At 49.5% G+C, this 21,423-nt stretch overlaps 1 protein-coding gene and 1 pseudogene across 6 annotated transcripts; both read left to right on the plus strand.

The window, feature by feature from the left end:
- The first annotated feature begins 4,726 nt into the window (after positions 1–4,726).
- LOC136540119 (fluoride export protein 1-like) lies at positions 4,727–9,574 on the plus strand. Of its 6 annotated transcripts, XR_010779866.1 has the most exons (9): positions 4,727–4,880; positions 6,104–6,610; positions 6,718–6,795; positions 7,112–7,210; positions 7,317–7,509; positions 7,620–8,047; positions 8,151–8,386; positions 9,021–9,142; positions 9,242–9,574. XR_010779866.1 is itself a non-coding variant. In XM_066532128.1 (8 exons), the coding sequence occupies exons 2-7, from the start codon at positions 6,149–6,151 to the stop codon at positions 8,367–8,369; spliced, it is 1,479 nt and encodes a 492-aa protein (XP_066388225.1). In that variant the 5' UTR covers positions 4,727–4,880; positions 6,104–6,148; the 3' UTR covers positions 8,370–8,386; positions 9,242–9,574. The 6 variants fall into 6 exon arrangements, 1 of the variants encoding a protein (XP_066388225.1); XR_010779865.1 differs by having other exon boundaries at positions 8,151–9,142; XM_066532128.1 differs by lacking the exon at positions 9,021–9,142.
- Positions 9,575–12,694: 3,120 nt separating this feature from the next.
- Positions 12,695–15,236, plus strand: LOC136462609 (uncharacterized; annotated as a pseudogene).
- Positions 15,237–21,423: the final 6,187 nt, after the last annotated feature.

The raw sequence follows: 21,423 nt of genomic DNA on the forward strand, positions 1-21,423 counted from the left end.
GGATATACGCTCGGGGCCTCGGCCAACATCATAGCTTAATCAACACTAAGCTAGGGAGCTTGGCCTTTCATTTCAACTACCCCCCGGAGGCTTGGAACCAAAGACAAAGGACCAAGAATACAAGAAGCTCAAGACTACAACGATGACAACACATCAAGACTCTTCATCCGACTTCTTTTCTAAAGAGAAGAACTCGGAGAAAGCAGGATACATAGCCACAGAATTTTTTGAAGACAAGATTCAAGAGCCTCCAACTTTTTGTTCCAAATAGCAAGAGGCTCGGGGGCTACACTCAGTGAGTGCACTTTTTCTTCGAAAAAGCGCACGTCACCAAAAGACTTCCTCAACGCAGATCACTTCAAGACACTACGACAAAAAGAACCCGGAACGAGCCATATTCGAGTTCTTTTTTTCATAAAACTTCAACGAACAATCAGAGCAACTTCAAGACAAGATCCTCCAGCTCCTTGTTCCAAATAGCGAGAGGCTCGGGGGCTACAACCAGGTGGATGTACTTTTTCTTCAAAAAGCACTCACCACTCGAAGATCCCAAGAAGCGCTACAAGGTTTCACTCCAGAAAGTACTCGGATGACATTTTGTTCCTACTCAACAAGACTTGAAGAAGCAAAGCGAGACTTTCGGAGCTCAACCATGAAGTGCTCGGGGGCTTGTCGATGCGGGACCCACAGGATACCCTGCAAGGGAGAGAGAATATCTAGTCCAACTAGGATTCTCCCCATGTAATCTTAGTAGTATAGCTATTAAGTAATCCTACTAGGAAATCTCATTGTAAACGACTAGGACTCTGGCCTCCTGACTATATAAAGGAGGGCATGACTCCTGGGATAAGGGACACACGACCATTGTACAACACAACACTTGACAATCAATCCAACGCAAAGGCTAACGCCGACTGGACGTAAGGTTATTACTCGATCTACGATCGAGGGCCTGAACCAGGATAAATCGACTGTGTCTTGCGTTAACCATCGAGTTCGGCATACGCCGAAGCCCAAACATACTGCCCCGGGTACCCCCCGTGGCAGGCTATCGGTGGTAAAACATCGACAACCGCCACACCACCTCCATGGATCTCGCGTCGTGCTTCATGGATCTCGCCGGGGTGGGGGAGAGGGCCACCGGATCTACAGCATTGGGGGCTCCTAGTGGGTGAGGATGCCGGGGTGGGGGAGGAGGACGCCGGGGTAGGGAGGGCGCGCGCCGGGATGGACAAGCGAGAGAGAGAGAGCGGAGCAGCAGAGAAGAACGAGAGAGAGGACATCATTGGGCAGGCGGCGCGTGCGGAACGAGGCGGCCATGAGTTGATTTTGTTTTTTTATTTATTTAGATGAGCAGCGTGTGCGACAATGACGTAAAAGTTGTGGTGCACGCCATGCCACGCGTCCGGAGGGGAGTTTATTGTCGGACGTCTAGCATTTCCAATGGAAAAATAGTGATAGACATGGGACAGGTCGTGAGGGGCGACGGACTGGTGGGCAGCGGTGCCTGTTTCTCTCTGGATATGATCTGCGAGAGAGAAAGCAATAGAGATGAAGATAGATAGATTTAGGATTCTTATTCGGTTATTAGAATCCCTATTTAACTTACTCGAAGGTATCTATTTGAATTAGAATAGGATTCTTAACTATACTTGTGTCAAATCACTATATATAAAATAGGAGGGTTATAAACAAACTAAAAAAGACATCTATATTCACGGAGTTAGTTAGGGGAGGCTAGACCAAAATAAATGGTGAGAAATTTTGGGCTGAAATTTTACCTCTTTATTATTAGGTATAGATATAAAAATAATTTGGCTCAAATAAAACAAGAACATAACAAAAAATTGCAACCTATGTTAAATATATTTAAGAAATGCATGATCGACAATTACAGCATATACAACAGGAAAATGTTACTTACTGAACTGTTGTTCATCGAATACCAACTATCCAATAGAGATAAGTGGGACGCACAAAATCGAAATTGCAAGAGTTTGACGCCAGATTTGCTGAATAACAGGTGCCTAGTACAAAAATATATTTTGCAGAGATGAGAAAACAGACAAAGTGAGACATGAAGCAGTGGACTGAGCAGGTAACCGATAGCTAGACGGCTAATTGGCTAGCATACCATATGGATGAGTTGTACGGTTGTACCTAAGCAAATAATCAATCGGCACAACGTAGGAAAACCAGCAAACCATTATTTGCTATAAATATTGGAGATAACTATGTGCTATGCAGGTACTCCCTCCATCCCTAAATGTCTGTCATTTTCGCTTCTCGAAAAATAACTTTGACTAAATATATATTAAACGATATTAATATTCATGATACATAATTAATATCATTTGATAGATATTTGAATCTAGTTTTTTAATAAATTTATTTAAAGATAAAAATATTACATGTATTTTTTATAAATCAAATTAAAGTTATTGACATGTAAATCGTGGCTACGAACACTGAGGGAGTAGGAATTAGTGGGGAAAAGAGATGCTAGGTCATGTCAGCGATGTACGTGAATATCGAAATTTGTGCTGACAAATATTTAATATGTGGGTAAGCATGTAGCGTCGGAGAGCCTCCAGGCTCTCTCTCTCTCTCTTTTTTTTTTTTTTTTGTTTGAGAGGATCCTGCCTGGCTCCTTGCTTCTAGTCCCTTGTGCAGAACTGGGCCGTGTCGCATGTATTGGGCCGGAACCGGAGAGGCAACAAGTGGGTCGAAACAGCAAGCCCAAGCGCCTGCACGTGGGATCGTACGGCGATCCTTCTTCGGACTGTTCTATGTCGTTGTCGAAGCCAACTGCCGAGGATCTCGCCCTGACGCAAGTCACGGTCTCTCGCGTTCGCTTCGGTCGATTTCTATCCCTGAATCCCGAGTCCCGACCGCGACCGGCAACCCCAAACACTAGCGTTCGGTGGCGGTGGCGGCAACTGGGTGAGCGGCTCCACGGCGAGCGGCCTACGTGCGGGCAGCCGGGCGTGACGCGGCTCCGCGGCAGGCAACCGGAGGCGGACGTGAGGCCACGAGGGCGGGCGTCGGGCGGGGGCTAAAGATGGCGATAGCGACCCTCGACCTGATATCTAACGGGTATTTATTCTATTAGGGTTTAAATATGGACTAAACACACTATCTATGGGTACGTAAATAAATCAAACCCATCACCCATCGGGTACGTGGATATGGGTATGTTCCAGCAGTCCCCGTAACCGTTTACCCATAGGTGAAAAATACCCAGCCATTTGAAAGAGATCAATGCTCCGTGGTTAGACTATATATTCTGAAAAGTAATGCAGTAGAGAGAAACAAATATGCTTGCCAGTAACCTTGGTCATATTTGGTGCAAAAACCATAGCAATGTTGCGAGCATTCATCTTGTTGTAGCTTTCATTTTTCACCGCATCTGCCATGAGATTGATGGCCCATTCAAGTAATGCTGCTTTAATAGAAGGTAGGGTACTTGCAAGATGGCTACACTCTTCTTCAGTGTTGCAGTGCATCACTTGTTCTGGAGTCAACGAGTCCAATACTCCACTTGGAAGTTCCCGAAACCATGTCTATAATCAATAACTTCTACATTAATCATGACTAATGTAGAGGAGAAACTAAATAGAAAGGAATCTTAATTTGTAGAAGATATTATTATATGCTATTATTTGTCTAATTTTGTGTGCTCTGGTTAGTGGTGATTGCTGTTGAATTGTTGATTTTCATGTGCATGAATAAATTATTGGCGGGTACGGGTGACTCGACGGGTATGATTTACCTGGCCGGGTATGGGTCTAGGAAAAATTCCCCACTCATGATGGATATGGGTATTCTGATGGTACCAAATTTTTATGGCGGGATGGGTCTGGAGTGGCCATACCCGATGGAGATTTACCCATTGCCATCCTTAGCGGGGGCGCGAGGCGCCGTTGCGTCGAAGCGGCTCCACGCCGCAAGGGTGGGAGCTGGCTCCACGGCGCGCGCCCGGTGACCGGTGTGCTCAGGCTTCGGGGCGTCCAACGGGTTCTGTTCGGGCGTCCTGCAGAGCATAGACCAATGCCCGGCGCACGCCTTAGCCCTTGTTTAGTTTCAAAAATTTTTTTCCCAAAAAGTGCTACAGTACCTATCACATCGAATCTTGCGATACGTGTATGGAACATTAAATGTAGACGGAAAAAAACTAATCGCACAGTTTAGTTGGAAATTGCGAGATAAACGTTTTGAGCCTAATTAGTCCATGATTGAACACTAATTGCCAAATAAAAACGAAAGTGCTACGATAGCCCAAATTCTAAAATCCAGCCAACTAAACACGCGCTTAGTGTAAGTGAAATTGGCTATCTAGGTGATTCCATGTTTTCATTTTTAGATCTGAACCATGAAGAGGAAGAGTTTTCAATTATGTGTTATATATTTGATATATATATATTATGTAATTACGTCTATGCGGTATTATACATACTGAATATTAGGCTTTACATTTTGAATACCCAACCTCAAAATCTTAGGCCCTGTCACTTACTTGAGTTAATTTTAACGATTTTTCTTCCAGCTACTGCCACCATTTAACATGTTAATTTTAACGCTTTTTCTTGCGGCTAATGCCACCATTTAACATTTTAGCTTATTCTTTTACTGTGCCATACAGGCATACAGCTTGGCGAATCATACTAGTATGGCCAGGAACATTTTTTCTTATATAATATAAAAGGGAGGGAAGAGAAGCAGCACTATAAAACATTGCCCTGCCTAACTGCTGACGTGGACGAGACCTCAAGTCTGAAGACGAGGACCGAGGAGACAGAGAGAAGGCCCGGCCGCGCCACCCACCGTCGGCTCGCCAGTCGCTTCCTCCCTCCTCCTCGAGTTCCCAAATCCAAACCAAGGTAATTCTTGGAGCTCGTCTTTCCCGTTGTTCCCCGTGCATCCAGCTGCTCCGAAGATCTCTCAGATCTTCTTCTCCTCTGGCCCATCTCTCTTCATGTCCATGCATGGATGAACAAGAGACGGAGAGAGAGACCGAGATGCAAGCATCGAAACTAGGTAGGTGTGGCCACGTGAGGTTCGTCCATCCTGCTGATCTTCCTCCCACCTTACTTGACCATGGAACCTTTAGAGCTAAAAGGCACCGGGCACTGGTTAGATTAGGCTACTTGTTAATTAACAATTGGCATCGCGATTAGACTAGTGTTTTCAATTATGTGTAGATCTCTCAGATCTTCTTCTCCTCTGGCCCATCTCTCTTCATCTCCATGCATGGATGAACAAGAGACGGAGAGAGAGAGACCGAGATGCAAGCATCGAAACTAGGTAGGTGTGGCCACGTGAGGTTCGTCCGTCCTGCTGATCTTCCTCCCACCTTACTTGACCATGGAACCTTTAGAGCTAAAAGGCACCGGGCACTGGTTAGATTAGGCTACTTGTTAATTAACAATTGGCATCGCGATTAGACTAGACCAGTTGATTACTCACAATCAAACAATCAGTATCGAGATGTCAAAGGCAGGCACCTTTAGCGGGATCGATACTTTTCTTTTAGTCTATCTATTCAATTCAGTAGCAGAGTAATCAGAAGACGCCACTTGTTTCGCTCGCTTCAAAGGCGCTGTCACGGTTTCAGATATGTTTATATTTTCTTCTTTTCCACCCTTACTTTTTGATTAAACTAATTATCTGTTTCTGGTCTTCGTTTAGGTGTCCTTTCTCGCTCCTACAATTTTTTTCGCGTGTGCCATATGTGTTCCCGGTAAAGTTCCCTGTCCCTTTCAGGAACTCCGGACGGTTCCCATTTTTCTTTCTTTCATAAAAGTTCCATTTCGATGTTTGGAGAATAGTGACGTACATGTACTGCGAACTATTTGATTTGACTGAAGAAAAAAAAATGTTGCCTATAAACACGACTCTCCAGTCTCCTCCGTCTTCAGAGCTGTGATGTGATTTGTCCAGATACCTACAAAAACGTACCAAATCCTATCTTTTTGCCCTACTCATTGTTTGGTTCCCATGCTTCCATAATTTATATGGCCTGTGAATTTTAAATGAAGAAAAGAAAGGAAAATTATGGATCATGGATTACTGACTCATGTCATAACATTGACTTTTTGTGCAGGGTTGTTATCTGTCTTTGTAGCCGAAGAAACAATCCTGACAAAGAATGGAGAGCTCCTCAGCTAGGAGCAATGTTTCTGAGGGAAATAACCTGGGTTATGCGAGAAGCACATCTATGGATTCCACTGGTCCTCCGTTAGCTAGTAGGTCTGGCTCAATGTTAAGCAGGAGAAGCAGCAGACAGGGCTCAAGGGGATCCATCAGCCTCTCAAGGGATATGGGGGACTCCATACTGAGCTCGATGAGGCATTCTCTTCAGTCGGCGGATCAATTGCTAGGAGACATCGATAGCTCAGTTCTGGCTCAGCTCATCGAAAGTGGTCGTGTTCTATCACCCGAAGGCGATGTTGATGAGGATACAGCAAGAATCTCTGAGCATCATAAGATTGGCCCTCTTCCAGATGATGCAATAAAGCAAAACAGCAACAAATTTGCATCAGCACCTGCATCTTCAGCAGAGACAAAAGATACTACTATTTCTAACGTCCTAGCAGATTCATCTACCAAGGTAAAGATAGTAATTGAGTTGAGCAGCTGCTTATCCATTGATATATTGCTGAAAGGTTGTATTTTATGCTATATGTGCTAACATAACAATGCTTTGGTTTGCTCTAGGTTGAACCATATAAGCTTTCTCTGAGGCTCGACTATGCTGCTTACATGATCCATTTAGCTGTCTTTGGCTTTTTCGGGGTAACTCTCCAACATTTTGCATGAGGTTCTTTGTGGTAGCTCTTACTTAATCTATGCTGATCTAATGTAATGTTGCAACACTTGGTGTTTCATGCTTTTACTAATGGAGGTCCTGGACCATTGAAATTTAGAGAAATCTTACATTGATACTTTTGAGCACATACTGTACCAACTTAGGTGTCTGCCAGCACCAAGTACTGATGTGTGGATGTCTAGATCATTGAAGGATCTGGCAAGATTGCTATTAGAGGATGATTACCTATCTTGCATTATTCCAGTTCCCTTGGACTAATTATGCTTTTAAATAACTAATCAGGTATTCACAAGGTATGGGCTCCAAAAGCTGTTTGGCCCAGACTGCTTGGCACTCACCTCAGACCAAAGCCCGCTTTACCCTGACCTTCCATCTAATATGGTATGCGCAATCCTTTTAGTGTTAAAGTTACACCTTGAGTTGTAGAGAAACTACAGGGGATTTGATATGTACTAACTCATGTTGATTGCCAAATTTCTTGGGCCAGCTTGGATCTTTCTTGATGGGCTGGTTTGGTATCATATTCAAGGCTGATATACGATACATATCTGACCATCTTATCGTCGGAATCACAACTGGATACATGGGAAGCCTTACAACCTTCAGTGGGTGGAACCAGAAAATGGTTGGTTTGTCTTCCAAAGGCCACTGGGTATATGCTATAGCGGGCGTAGTACTAGGTATCTCATCATCATTTTTATGATAAAGTGCAATATGTCCTGAATTAGATATTATCAAACCAAAAATAGGAAGAAAATAATCCTTCTGATGGCTAACAACATTGATTCAGGGATGTTCATTGTCAATGAATCCATCACGATTGGTGCTGAGACGGGTGAGCGCCTACGGAGTTTGATCCTGAAATACATCACGGAGAAGAGTTTGATAGGTCACAAATATGACTGGAAGCACTGGAGGGTGGATACCAGGACTAAGCAGTTTGTGATTTTGTCAGTGATGATAATTTTGATGTCTTTCTTTTGGATTTTGAGCATAGTGTTGACTGTAGTAAAGATGCATAGTCTTGCTGACGGTGCTGTCCTTTGGATGGGCTGTTCGGTAGCACCTCCAGGAGTTTGGCTACGCTGGTACCTGGCAAGGCTCAATGGCCAGGGAATTGGCAAGCAGAGATCCTTGAAATGGCTGCCCATTGGGACCCTGGTAGCCAATGTTCTTGCTGCAGGCATCATGGCCATTCTTGCTGTAACCTCCAAAGCGGTATGGCCAAATAATTTTTCATACAAATTCACGATTTGTTGTGGGTATATTGACTCTTCCATACATTAGCCTGTATATCTGATTCGTTTGATTTTTCTTACAGGTACATACAGAGCGATCGACAACTATTATTAGTGGAATACAGCTTGGCTTCCTTGGTTGCTTGAGCACAGTGTCTACTTTTGCTGCTGAAGTGTATACAATGAGAAGAAGCGGGCAGATTGCCAGGGCCTTTGTTTATGCCGCATCCACTTTCCTGCTTTCTTTTGTTCTGGGAACTCTAGTGTATTCTGTGCCAGTTTGGGAAAAGCATTATAAATGACCTCCTGCATCTTCCAGGTCAACATATTAGCAGATGGCTCAAATGTGCAATGGGAATTTTTCAAAAACATACTCTGTGTTTTTACATGTTGTATTAGTTTTGTCCTAAGTTAAATTGATAGTCAAAGTTAAGATTTAAGAATGTTTAACTTAAGAAAAAAACTAATACGACGTGTAAAAAAAATGGAGGGAGTACAAGATTGTGTCCCCGTACTAAGCAAGAACATCAAGACCTGAAAAAGTACAAGATACAGAGTGAAGAGCTCGAAGGTTCACAAATATGGAAGAGAGCACCAAATATGCAATTTAGTTGCACAAATATTTGCTGAATGGACCCAGAACCATCTATATACTTGGCTAGGAAAATCAGAGTAAACTCTGCTTAGTAGAATATGTAGTGGTATAGAACATTTTTTGTCTTGGAGAATGGAGTACATGTATGTTCAAAATGAGCGCACATATAGTATCTGTGAACTAAAATGGTATCATTAAAGTATGGGATTTGAGATGTACATATATGAATTTGATTAGTGTGGGATTAGCTTCACTTGTATTCTCATGCTGTCCCATGTAAATGCAGGACATCTAGACATGTCCTTTTCTAGTTATTGACCTATTGGCTTAATTGAATAAAACCATTTGCTTTTGACAGTGTGTTGATTCTTTGTTTCAAGTGGCATGTACTCTTGTGAAAAGAAATATTATAAAATGTATGAAAGGATATATTGTTTTTGTGATGTTGAGAAATGTTTGCCAGTGGTACATGCATATACGGTAAGAATTCCAAAGTGTACGTCTTTAGATCTAAGAAGGGTATATAGAATATAATTGCTATTGCTCTTAATTTGAGGTTTCCTTTTCTATGCTCGTCAGGATGTGGCAGAAAAATATTCGGAGATCAACAATGTAAATACTTTTATCCAGATTCCTGAGCCAGCTGACATGCAATCTGTCGAAGAACAGAACGATCTCCTTGAGGATTAAAGAGTAGCTTTCTCTTTTTTTTTTGGAGGACCAGTGGCTTGTCACATCTTGTTCCCTTATTCAGAACAAAAGATTTATGCAAATGGTCCAGAAGTATATCATAATTTGCAATCAAAGTGATTATTTGTTTCATGTACCACAAAAACATAATTATATTCTCTTGCTGTAATGAGAGAAAAGAAAATGAGAATCTGTACATCATTCCTGAATGAATTCTTGGAATACATGCAGCTATAACATGTATATAAATTATTGCACAAAAAAATTGAAAAGCCTGCATCGTTCTTAAGAAGATTAGTTGGGAGATGATGCAAAATTCCCTGTTCCTTCTGTATGTTAGCATGTGATGTGACAGCACATTGTTCGCTTGAGAAAAGTTGCAATTCTACCTTTTATTCCCCATCAATTGGGAAGACAAACAGCAGGACATCATTCATTTGAGAATATTCCTTGAATAGTCCTTACAATGATCTATTTTTCAATTGTGCCGAACACATCATAATTCCGATGTCCACTTGACCCCCTCATTGAGGTTTCTTTTGGATCAATACAGTCATGAATTCTGCGGGATGCAGTTGTTGTCGTCTTATCTCTGCTTATCGAAATGAATGGCTCCTGTGCATCGAACAAGCATGACCATCCTTCAACCTCATAAGTCAAACTAAGAACAACCATCCATTCATTCTGGATGGTCCAATCTAGCCAGTTGCTCCTCTACCTTATTCAACAATTCAATGTTCCCATGTATGGTGCAATTCCTAACAAGAACTTCCCAAACTCGTACGTTAAAACTAAATGGTGAGCTTTTGATCCATTCAAGATGATGCATGGCTAACCAAATCAACCATACAAAAATAGTGCTCTTGTCCTGGAACAATCCTGTATCTCTCACTCATCAAATCAAAAAAATTCATCCCTTCTTCAACTAGGCCGCAGTGGCAGCAAGCCGTCAAAACCAGAAAGAATGTATTAGCATCAGGCTTCTGTCTTTCATGAATCATCTGAACAAACAATCCAATCGCATCCTATTCATGACCATGATGACACAGAGCAGACAACATGACATTCCATAACACTGCATTCTTCCTTTCCCTACCTGTTAGGCTGAACACCTCTATGGCACCAGACAAAAAGCTGCATTTTGAATACATGTCAATGATTGAGCTAATGATCATTGCACTTCGATCAAAACCACACTTAGCAACATTCCATGGATCTGCTGCCCAAGTTTCAGTGAACGCATAGCTGCACAAGCACTCAGGCAACAACCCAAGGTGATTTGATCTGGCTCCAAACCTTCCTTCATCAAGTGTAGAAACATATTCAGTGCATCCATTGGATGCCCATGGCAAACATATCCCTCGATGAGGGCATTCCATGAAAATGCATTCCTCTCTGGCATCTGATCAAAGAGCTGACGAGCGGTAGCCAGTTGGCCATCTTCAGCACAGGCACAAACTACTGTCGTCCACATATGCACATCCTTGATATGCATCTCGTCAAACAGCTTCCTAGCATCATCAACACAATGGCATTTTCTATAAACATCAAGAAGAGTGTCAAGGGCACTGTAGTTTAAGGTAGCTGGCCCTCGACTACGAAGCTCGTAGTCTCCGGCTGAGTCTTCCAGGGCGGAGGTTATACCCCTCTCAACCGGCTGGGCTTAGGAGGCGTGGAGGAAGAAGAGAATAGGAGATTAATCTTGCTTAATTCATTCTTCCCTGCTTACAGGAATAAATAGCCAATGGCTCAACCAACTATGGAAGGAATTCCCCTAATTATAGGACTAACCAAAACAGCCTCTAATCCAATCCCTGATTTCTAGCCACCGGAAGTTGCCCCTTCGGGCTGGTGGACCGCGCGCTCTGCGCGCTCAGCCGCGCGGCGTACGTCGCGGGCGCGCCTGCGCCTTGCGTACGTCCGTCCACACATGACATCTCTCCCCACCTCGAAGTCCAGCTCGTCCTCGAGCTGAAAAGCCGAAAACCGAGAGCGGAAGTCATCCAGATCCTCCCAGGTAGCAGCAGATGGTGGCTCGCCCTGCCATTCGACGAGCAGCTGGCGCACGCCCCTGGCGATCCGGGCCTTGGCGACCTTGGCTGGTGCAGGAACAGCAGCCCCGTGCCGTAGTGGGGGTAGTGGTGGAGGGGTAGCCGGCGGTGTTCCGACGAACTTCCTGAGGACGCCGATGTGGAACACGTCGTGCAGCCGTGCTCCGGGAGGCAGCTGGAGGCGGACAGCCACCTCGTTGATCAACTCCAGGACCTGATACGGCCCGATATAGCGAGGCTTGAGCTTCCCCTTGGGCGCGTTGGGGAGGGACGCCGCAGCGCGCTGCCGAAGGCGCAGCCAAGCCCAGTCGCCGACCTGGAAGGACACCGGGCGATGGTGCCGGTCGTAGATGCGCTTCTGTGCCACCTGAGCCTGCTCCAGGCGATAGCGGACGTCGTCGAGGAAGGCAGCGCGCTCCTCCATCTCCTGAGCCACCGCGGCCACCCGGGTCTCGCCCGGCTCATAGGAGCGAATGGTCGGGGGATCCCGGCCGTAGACCACCCGGAACGGCGTGTCGCGGAGAGAGGACTGGTAGGCGGTGTTGTAGATGTACTCCGCCCATGGCAGCCACCTGAGCCACTGGCGCGGACGGTCACCGGAGAAACAGCGCAAGTACATGACGATGACGCGGTTGGCGGCCTCGGTCTGTCCGTCCGTCTGCGGATGGAAGGCGGATGACATGAAGAGCTTTGTCCCGGTGAGCCGCATAAGCTCCTGCCAGAACGCCGACGTAAACACCGGATCGCGGTCCGAGACAATGGACTGTGGGACACCATGGAGGCGAACGATGTCGGCGAAGAAAGCCTGGGCGACGGACTCCGCGGTGTAGGGGTGTGCCAACGGGATGAAGTGACAGTACTTGCTGAAGCGGTCCACCACGGAGAGGATGACTGTCTTGCCCTGCACCTTGGGTAGCGCCTCGATGAAGTCGATGCCGATGTCGGCCCAGACCGCGGATGGCAATGGTAGCGGCTGCAGCAGCCCCGCCGGCCGGAGGTGGTCCGACTTGTACTGCTGGTAGGTACGGCAGGCCTGCACGAACTCCTGCACGATGCGGCGCATGTTGGGGAAGTGGAAATCTCGCCGAAGTCGATGGAGAGTGCGGTGGATGCCTTCGTGGCCATCGTTGTGGACGGCTGCCACGACCTCCTGGAGTAGCGGCGACGCGGGTGGGATGTAGAGGCGGCCGTCGTAGGTGACCATGCCATCCACCAGCGCCCAGGGGGCAGCGCGAGCGCCCGCACGGACCTCGGTGTAGAGGGCGACCAGGGCCGGGTCGGTGGCTTGGGCATGGCGCAGACGGTCGATGAGGTCGAAGCGGGGCGCCGAGATCGCCATGACCTCCCCCTCTTCGGTGTAGCGGCGGGAGAGGGCGTCAGCGACGATGTTTGTGGCGCCGGAGCGGTACTTCACCGAGAAGTCGAAGCCCAAGAGCTTGCCGACCCAGTGGTGCTGAGGGATCGTGGCGAGGCGCTGGTCGAGAAGATACTTCAGGCTGTAGTGGTCCGTCTTGACGATGAAGCGCCGCCCCCAGAGATACGGCCGCCAGTGCCGTACGGCCTGGACGAGGCCGATAAGTTCGCGCTCGTAGGCGGCCAGCGCGCGGTGGCGGGGCGCCACTGGCCGGCTGAAGAAGGCGACCGGGTGGCCTTCCTGAGTCAGGACCGCCCCAAACCCGACGGTCGACGCGTCGCACTCGACGGTGAACAGCTTGGTGAAGTCTGGCATGGCGAGGACGGGGGCGGCCGTGATGGCGGCTTTGAGAGCCGCGAACGCCGAGGCTGCCGCGTCGTCCCAGGAGAAGCCCTCCTTCTTGAGGAGCCCCGACAGTGGTGCAGCAAGTGCCCCGTAGCTGTGGACGAACTTGCGGTAGTAGCCCGCCAGACCGAGGAAGCCGCGTACTGCCCGCACCGAGCGCGGAGCCGGCCAGTCGTGGATTGCCTACACCTTGGCCGGGTCCATGGCCACCCCCTGCGCAGAGATGATGTGGCCGAGGTAGGCGACGGAGGGGGCTCCAAAGGAACATTTGGAGCGCTTGACGAAGAGCTGGTGGTGTCGCAGTTCGTCGAGGACGGCCCGAAGATGACGGAGGTGATCTGCCCATGTCCTGCTGTAGATAAGAATATCATCAAAAAATACCAGAACGAAACGACGGAGAAACGGCCGGAGCACGTCATTCATCAGGCTCTGGAACGTTGCCGGAGCATTGCATAGCCCGAATGCCATCACCAGGAACTCGTAGAGGCCATCGTGGGTGCGGAACGCCGTCTTGCGAACATCTTCCGGCCGCATCCGCACCTGATGGTACCCGGACCTGAGGTCCAGCTTGGTGAAGAACTTAGCGCCATGGAGCTCGTCGAGGAGCTCGTCAACCACCGGGATCGGAAAGGCGTCCTTGACGGTGAGCGCATTGAGCGCCCTGTAGTCGACGCAGAAACGCCACGAACCGTCCGGCCTTTTGACGAGGAGGACCGGCGACGAGAAGGGCGAGTCGCTGCGGCGGACGATCCCCTGCTCGATCATAGCGGCGCACTGCCGCTCCAACTCGTCCTTGTGCGCCGCCGGGTACCGATAGGGCCGTACGGCGACGGGCTGGGCGCCGGGCTTCAGGGTGATGCGGTGGTCGTGCGCGCGTTTGGGGGGCAGACCCGCCGGGTCCGCGAAGAGCCCCCCGTACGCGTGCAGCAGTGCGTCGAGGAGAGGGCCGGCCTCCGAGGTGGCGCCCAGGGACGGTGCTGAAGGGCAGGCGACGCCTGTCCAGGAGACTGGGCGCCCCTGGTGCTGGAACGTCATGCGCCAGCTGCCGAGGTCCCAGACGATGGGCCCACACGCGCCCAGCCACCGTGTCCCCAGGACGACGTCGTACCCGGCCAGCGGCATGACAAAGAGGTCAGCCGGGAACGCGACGCCGTCGATGAGCAGGGGGGCGTCACGGATGACGCCGTCGCAGGTGACGCGCTCGCCGTTCGCGACCAAGGCGGTGAGGCGGGGGCGCTGGCGCAGAGGAAGGCCGGAACGCCGGGCCGCTGCCTCCGAGATGAAGTTATGTGTGCTGCCGGAGTCGAGGAGAGCGACGAGGGCTGCGGCGCCGAGGGCCACGCGGATCTGCATGGTACCCGCCACAGGGACCCCAGCCACGGCCTGAAGGGAAAAGTAGGGGGCCTCGGCGTCGGGCGCGGCCGCCGCCGCCTCGTTCGCGACGTCGTCAATCTCGACACCCTCCAGGAAGAAGATGCGCCTGCAAAAACGGTTATGGCCGCGAGTGTATTTCTCGTTGCAGTTGAAACAGAGACCGAGACGGCGGCGCTCAGCCATCTCCTCGGGCGAGAGGCGGCGATTTCCGTCACCGCGGCCTGGCTGCGCGGCCGCCGGGGGTGCAGGCAGTGCCAGCGGCTGTGGTGGTGGCGGCAGGGCGGCCCGGGGAGCGGGCGCAGGCAGGATGCCCCGCGCAGGCGCGCGTGGCGCAGGCGGCGTCGGGCGCTCGGCCTCCATCAGCTCGATCTGGCGCGCGATGCTCATGGCAGCGGCGAGCGAGTCGGGGTTGTGGAGGCGAACGGCATGGCTGAACGGCGCCAGCAGACCGCCGGTGTAGAGCTGGACGCGCTGCTCCTCGTCCAGCCGATCCGCACGAGGCAGGAGCGCCTGAAAACGGTTGGAGTACTCCTCGACGGTGCCCGTGCGCCGGCACTCGGTGAGTTCGAACAGCGGCGCCGACCGGAGCGGCGGCCCGAACCGCAGGTTGAGGAACTCCTTGAAGCACGCCCAGGTGGGCGTGCCGGAGTCCTCCTCGAGCTGGGTATACCACAGCTGCGCGACGTCGTCGAGGTGGTAGGAAGCCTGCCACACGCGTTCCTCCGCCATGGTACGGTGTTGGCGGAAGTAGGAGTCGCATTTGTTGAGGAAGAGCATGGGGTCGGTGGTGCCGTCGAAGCGTGGGAAATCCCACTTCTTGTGCTTTGGCGGGTAGTCAGGGTGCTGACCTTCCGCGCGCCGATCGCCACCGCCGCCGCCGGCGGACGACTCGGACTTCTCCTTCTTCAGCGAGGCCATATCAGCCTTCATGGTAGCCATGTCGTCGGTGAGGGCCTTGATGGCTGCCATGAGGTCGGCTGCGGAGGGCTCGGCCATGATTGGCGCGAGGGAGACGGACGCGGCTGAGGAGGGCGATGGGGGTGCGGCGGAATCGGGCTGGGCGGCTGCGGAAGAGGAACGGGAGGAGCGGGTGGGAGAGGATCGACGAGACCGTGATACCAGGTTGTCAAGGGCACTGTAGTTTAAGGTAGCTGGCCCTCGACTATGAAGCTCGTAGTCTCCGGCTGAGTCTTCCAGGGCGGAGGTTATACCCCTCTCAACCGGCTGGGCTTAGGAGGCGTGGAGGAAGAAGAGAATAGGAGATTAATCTTGCTTAATTCATTCTTCCCTGCTTACAGGAATAAATAGCCAATGGCTCAACCAACTATGGAAGGAATTCCCCTAATTATAGGACTAACCAAAACAGCCTCTAATCCAATCCCTGATTTCTAGCCGCTGGAAGTTGCCCCTTCGGGCTGGTGGACCGCGCGCTCTGCGCGCTCAGCCGCGCGGCGTACGTCACGGGCGCGCCTGCGCCTTGCGTACGTCCGTCCACACATGACAAAGAGAGCTGGCAATTTTCACATCAGACAAGAACCCGAGAACCACCAAATGCCATGGAATTGCCTGGCAAGCTCCCTATCCATGAGCTGGGCGCCGGCCACAAGGAGCGCCAAGAAGGTGTGATGGCTGTACCCAAGGGAGGGGTACATGTTTCGGAGCTCGGAGTACAGCTCCACAGCTCCCTGCGCTTTGCCGCCATGCCCGAGCGCGAGCATAACAGCGTTGTAAGAGACGAGTTCCCGGTGTGGCATGGAGGCAAAGACCTCAGAAGCGGGTGCCGCGAGTGCCAGGCGCGCGTAAACAGCGAGCATGGCGTTGTAGGAGTGGACACTGGGTCGGGGCATTTTGGTGAACAGCCGGCGGGCGTCACGCGGGCGGCCGAGGAGGAAGTTAAGTGAAAGGAGGCGGTCCGCCAGCTGAGTGGAGCAGGGGACGAGGCGCTTGAGGTCCGCGAGGCGAACGTAGAGGAGGAGGCGGCCAGCCAGGGAGGGGAAGGACGGCGCGGCTGGGCGGAGCAGGAGGAGGCCCGCGAGGGAGGTGAGGAGCGGGAACGGCGCACGCAGGCCGGCGCGAGCGAGGGTGGGCAAGAGGGAGACAGCCGCAGGGGCGTTGCCGCCAGATATACAGCTTTAGCGAGCGGCGAGGAGGCCCGAGTACTGTGGAGGCGAGGCCGGAGGAGACGGCTCGCCGGGGACGGGCATTGGGGTGCGGCGGCCGTGCGGATCGGGAAAGCCAGCACAGCTCGGGCAGGGCCGCGATGGTGCTTGTTGGATCGTTGGTAATTCAAATAATCAAATAAACGGACGGCCTTGATGGACCCGGCGGGGGGCGGCGACGAATTCCATGGGACGCCCGCCCGCACGACTGTGCCTGATCTGCCCCCATCCGCGCGCCTCGCCCCCATCCCCTTCTGTTTGCCTCGACCCCGTAGGCGCAACCTCGCCCCGTTGTGCCCTCGACCATTGGCACCCAACACGCCGCACAACACGGCTGCCCGCCACCGGCTTGTCGTGCCCCATTCCCTAGTGCCCCTGACTCTCCAAACGGCAGGAAACACGTGCAACATGAAACATTAAATGCAAAATACATCTGAAACAGATAAAACATCTGGAATATACACTTGCAACATATGTGTGAAAACATATGTAACATCTAGACAGTACACTTGTAACTTGCAACATGAAAAACACTTGCTGCAATAGAAGGCTAAACGGATGAAACATTTTGGAACATATTGTTGCAACATATGTGTGAAAACATACGCAACATTCAGATCAAAACGCTTGCAACATACGTCTAGAAACAGATAAAACAGTCTAAACAAACACTTGCAACATGCCTCTGAAACACTTGTAACATATGCAACATCCCCTGATCTACTTTTGCAATATCCATATGAAATAATTGCAACATGCCTCTAATGTGTGTAAAACAATTGAAGCATATATTTGCAAAATAAGGAGAGAGGCTTGGGCCAGTCGATTCAGGCCGACGGGGTGGGAGTCGGCGGCTAGCGGCTGCGCGCGAGCACCACCCAGCACCAGCAGCAGCGGCGCGCACGAGCATCACCACCACTAGCGCCACTGGCACCGGGCTTGGCTCGCGCGGCGACGGTGGGGGATAGGGGGCAGAGAGCGCCATGGCCGTCGAGGTGGGGGGAGCTTGGTCGCCGGGGTGAGAGAGGGCGCCGCCGGGGTGGGGAGGGCGTCGTGCCGAGGTAGGGGAGAGCCGCCAACTCCCCTGCAACACCGCCGCACCACCTCCATAGATCTCGCCGGAAGATGAGTGGATCACGCTCGTGCTCCCATGGATCTCGTCGGGGTGGGGGAGAGGGCCGCCGGATCTATAGGCATTGGAGGCTCCTGTGGCAAGGGATGAGGAGCGTGGAAGGGATAAGGATGGAGAGGAGAAAGCGAAGGGATAACTTTTTTTAATATACATGCGGGCGGGAGTAAACAGTGAGGGTAAAAAAGCCATCCAACGTTTGTGCGGTCCACCCCGATTCCTAAATCCTGGTCGTCCAGTGATGTTCCGATGCGAATTATCACAAGCACTTTCAGATGGGCAAATTGAACTTGGGGTAGCCGTGCCATGACATTTGTGTTATAGGTTCTGTAAAGCTAATGGCATGCTTGCCCGAGATGCGCTCGTTTTTTCCCATCATTCATGAGTTTATATAAACAACTTCATAATTAAATTTTGAATAGATACAAATATATATATATTAGTTTTCGGTTCAAATTATTTAGAGTTTTGAAAACTCCCAAGAAATCGTTGAAGGTGGGTTACACTGCAAAGTATAACTAAGATCAGTTCCAGCCACCTATGGCTCCAACCCTGACTCATTCGTGAACCGTAGTTGCATTGTAGTAACGAGTAGTTGTAACACCTCGGGTGTTAGCCTTGCATAACTTGACTTGCATAACATGAGCATGAGCATCAAGCATTTATAAATCATCATTTACAATTGAAACATTTGATCGAAACATATGAAACATTGCTTGTTATCTCGTGTTTCTTGGAACCTATGCATATGATCTTGTACAAATGAATGCAAGTGGGTAATGCTAGTCACTAAAACACCTTAGGCACACTTAGGTTAACAAAAGGAACATTGTTCATGAAGGCCACATCTCATGATCAAGAATTTAAGTGATATTTCATGTGTTGACCTGGATAGCTCTATGAGTGACCACTGCATGAAATGATAGGATGACCTTGCAAATTGCTCAAACATGCTTAGGATATCATTAGGAACAACTTTGGTATTTAGTGCTAGGGCTAGTTTGGTCATTTAGCCATGGTTTGAATATGTATCATGATTTCAAAGTGACATGTTTGACTAAAGTTGAACTAGGTGTTAGAGACCTTGCATGGAGGAGTTCACTAAAGCAATGTTGTAGTGTTTGACATAAGGAACAACTTTGATTTTTGGGCCTTTGACTGATTCAGCTCCTAACATGTGTGAATTTGGGTTTCAAAAATCAGAGAAATCACAATTCTACACTTAGCAAATTTTTGCTAAGTCGTGAACACCGACAGCCTGACAAGCCAACTTTGAGCACGATTTTTCTCCTTAACCGTTGCGAATTAGGTCTTGATTGTTTAAGATGAATTACAGATGGTACTTAGAGCTACAACTTTGGTGTAGATTGTGTGCACTATTACTTCACGGATTAGAAGATCAAGCTCCACGAAAGTACGTCGTCAGGCACTGCATCGCGCGACTGAATCGACTGAATCGCAAACATTCAGTGGCCGACACCGGCAGAACCCGCGCGCCGCGTGTCCCCGGCGATGGCCACGCGTCGCCAGCGCTCTGTCTGCACAGGCCACGACGCGCCTAGGCGCGCCTTCATCACCGCCAGTGCCCGCCCGAGCCACCCTGCGCCTCATTTCCCAATTTCTGCTCCGTCTTCCTCGCCGCAGCGACAGCCGAGCTCGGCCGCACCTCCGCAGTCGCCATAGCCAACGCCAACTCGCCCTCGCTGCTTCTCCACCCCGGCAATGCCTCCACTAGTGCCTCAGCGACCCACTGCTCCCTCCCGTGCTCGCTGGCCGTACTTGGTAAGCCGCCGCATCGCGTACGCCCTCACCGGAGCCCCGCCGCGGACTCCGTCTCCGTGGCCACATCGCCACCATCCATCCCAGGCCGCGTTAGGGCACTAGATAGCTCCACCGTAGCTCGGTGATGCTCGGCGCAGCGTCCGTTCGAGCCACCGTAGCCCATGCCAGCGTACCGCCGTGGTCCAGCCCCGCCGTTCCGCCATGGCCGCCGCCGTCAGTTCTAGGGTCGGCAATAGGTCCGGCCAAGTAGCTCAATCAATGCGCCAGGTCACCTAGGTCATGCCGTGATGATGTCACCGCCGGCGAGTTCGCCGTCGGCGAGCTCTGGCCGCGCCAGCGCTGTGCAGCGCCGCTGCCCTGTTTCGTGTCACTAACGCGTGGGGTCCCCTGACCAGCGGGTCCCACCTGTCAGCGACAGCAGTAGTGAAGGCTAACTCATTTTGAATCCAGTTTTTGATTTGTTTTGTGAAATTTGTATCTTCAGTTTGGTAGCTCCAAAAATTGTGAAATAAATATGATTGTGTTGCTTAGGAAGTGTAGTATTTAGTAAAAATATGTTCTTGGCTTCAACAGTAGAAATTTCTGGAGATTTAAATAGGGATTTCAAATGTGCTTTTGAATGCATTCAAATTTGTTTATTTTATATCTAGAGTTTCTGTGCTCCAAAAATTATGAAATTTTTGTGGTAAGCTAGTCTTAGCATATGTGAACTCTGGTAAAAATTTGAGGACTAGTGCATGTGTAGATCTATAGTTATAGATTTTCTTTTATAAATAGTTAATCCTTGCATGATTTTTTATAAATTAATTATAAGTCCAAAATTCATGAGATTTATTGGAGGTGATACTAGTACCATATGGATATTAAGAAAAATAAGAAATCTGTTGCTTGACACTTTTCAATAGGATTTTCCATTTATGCTATTTCAAGCCTTGCTGCCTTATCATTTTTATATAGAATGTTCTACTTAGTAAAATGACATGAAATTTTTATGGTAGTCCTTTGATAGCATTAGTGAGGCACTGTAAATTTTTGAGAATTTATGAAGTACATCTGATATATGTTTATTATTTAACCTAGATATCTAAATAAAATAATAAAGGCATTTAAATAAATAGTTTGGACTTCACCATTACATCATCTTAACTGTATTTGGTATGCTTAAACTGGTGGTAGAGTCTAGGTTGTCAAATTTTGAATGATTACATGAAGTAGAAGTATTTTTACTTTACATTGCATGTTAAATAGTTTCTGGACTGATTCTAGAATGTGATGAGTTGCATGTTGAAACTGATGAAGACTGTAAAAATGGTTAATAACAAAGTTGTGGAGAATTTGATAAGCTTTCCAGAAAGTCTAGGATCACTGTTTTTGGATTTGTAGAACTCCAGTTATGAGTGAAACAAGTAGCTACTGTTCGTGACATAATCGATGCATTGTAGAAGTAGTTAAGTAATAATCGAGAAGAGATATGCACCTACTCGAACAACGTGATGCACTTGTTAACATACATGCATTCGTAATACTTATACCATACTCATGCATCTAGGATCGGAGGAAGAGATCACGTTGCTGGAATTCGAAGAAGCAGAGGAAGGGAACCCGCAGGAGGATCCGCAAGCCACAGCTCCCGAAGGCGTGGAGTAGAACCCTGAAGAGCTTCCAGAGTGCCCTGACCACCGCCCTACTTCCTTTCTGCGAGGCAAGCCCCGGAGCATTATAAGTCTCCCAGTAATTTACAAATGTTTACTTACGTATTTATGATTGCTGCATTAGGTTATAAGAGTTGAATGAAACCACTTGATGCATGTACATTC

The sequence above is a fragment of the Miscanthus floridulus genome, chromosome 1 (assembly GCF_019320115.1).
Source record: "Miscanthus floridulus cultivar M001 chromosome 1, ASM1932011v1, whole genome shotgun sequence".
NCBI classification, from domain to species: domain Eukaryota; kingdom Viridiplantae; phylum Streptophyta; class Magnoliopsida; order Poales; family Poaceae; genus Miscanthus; species Miscanthus floridulus.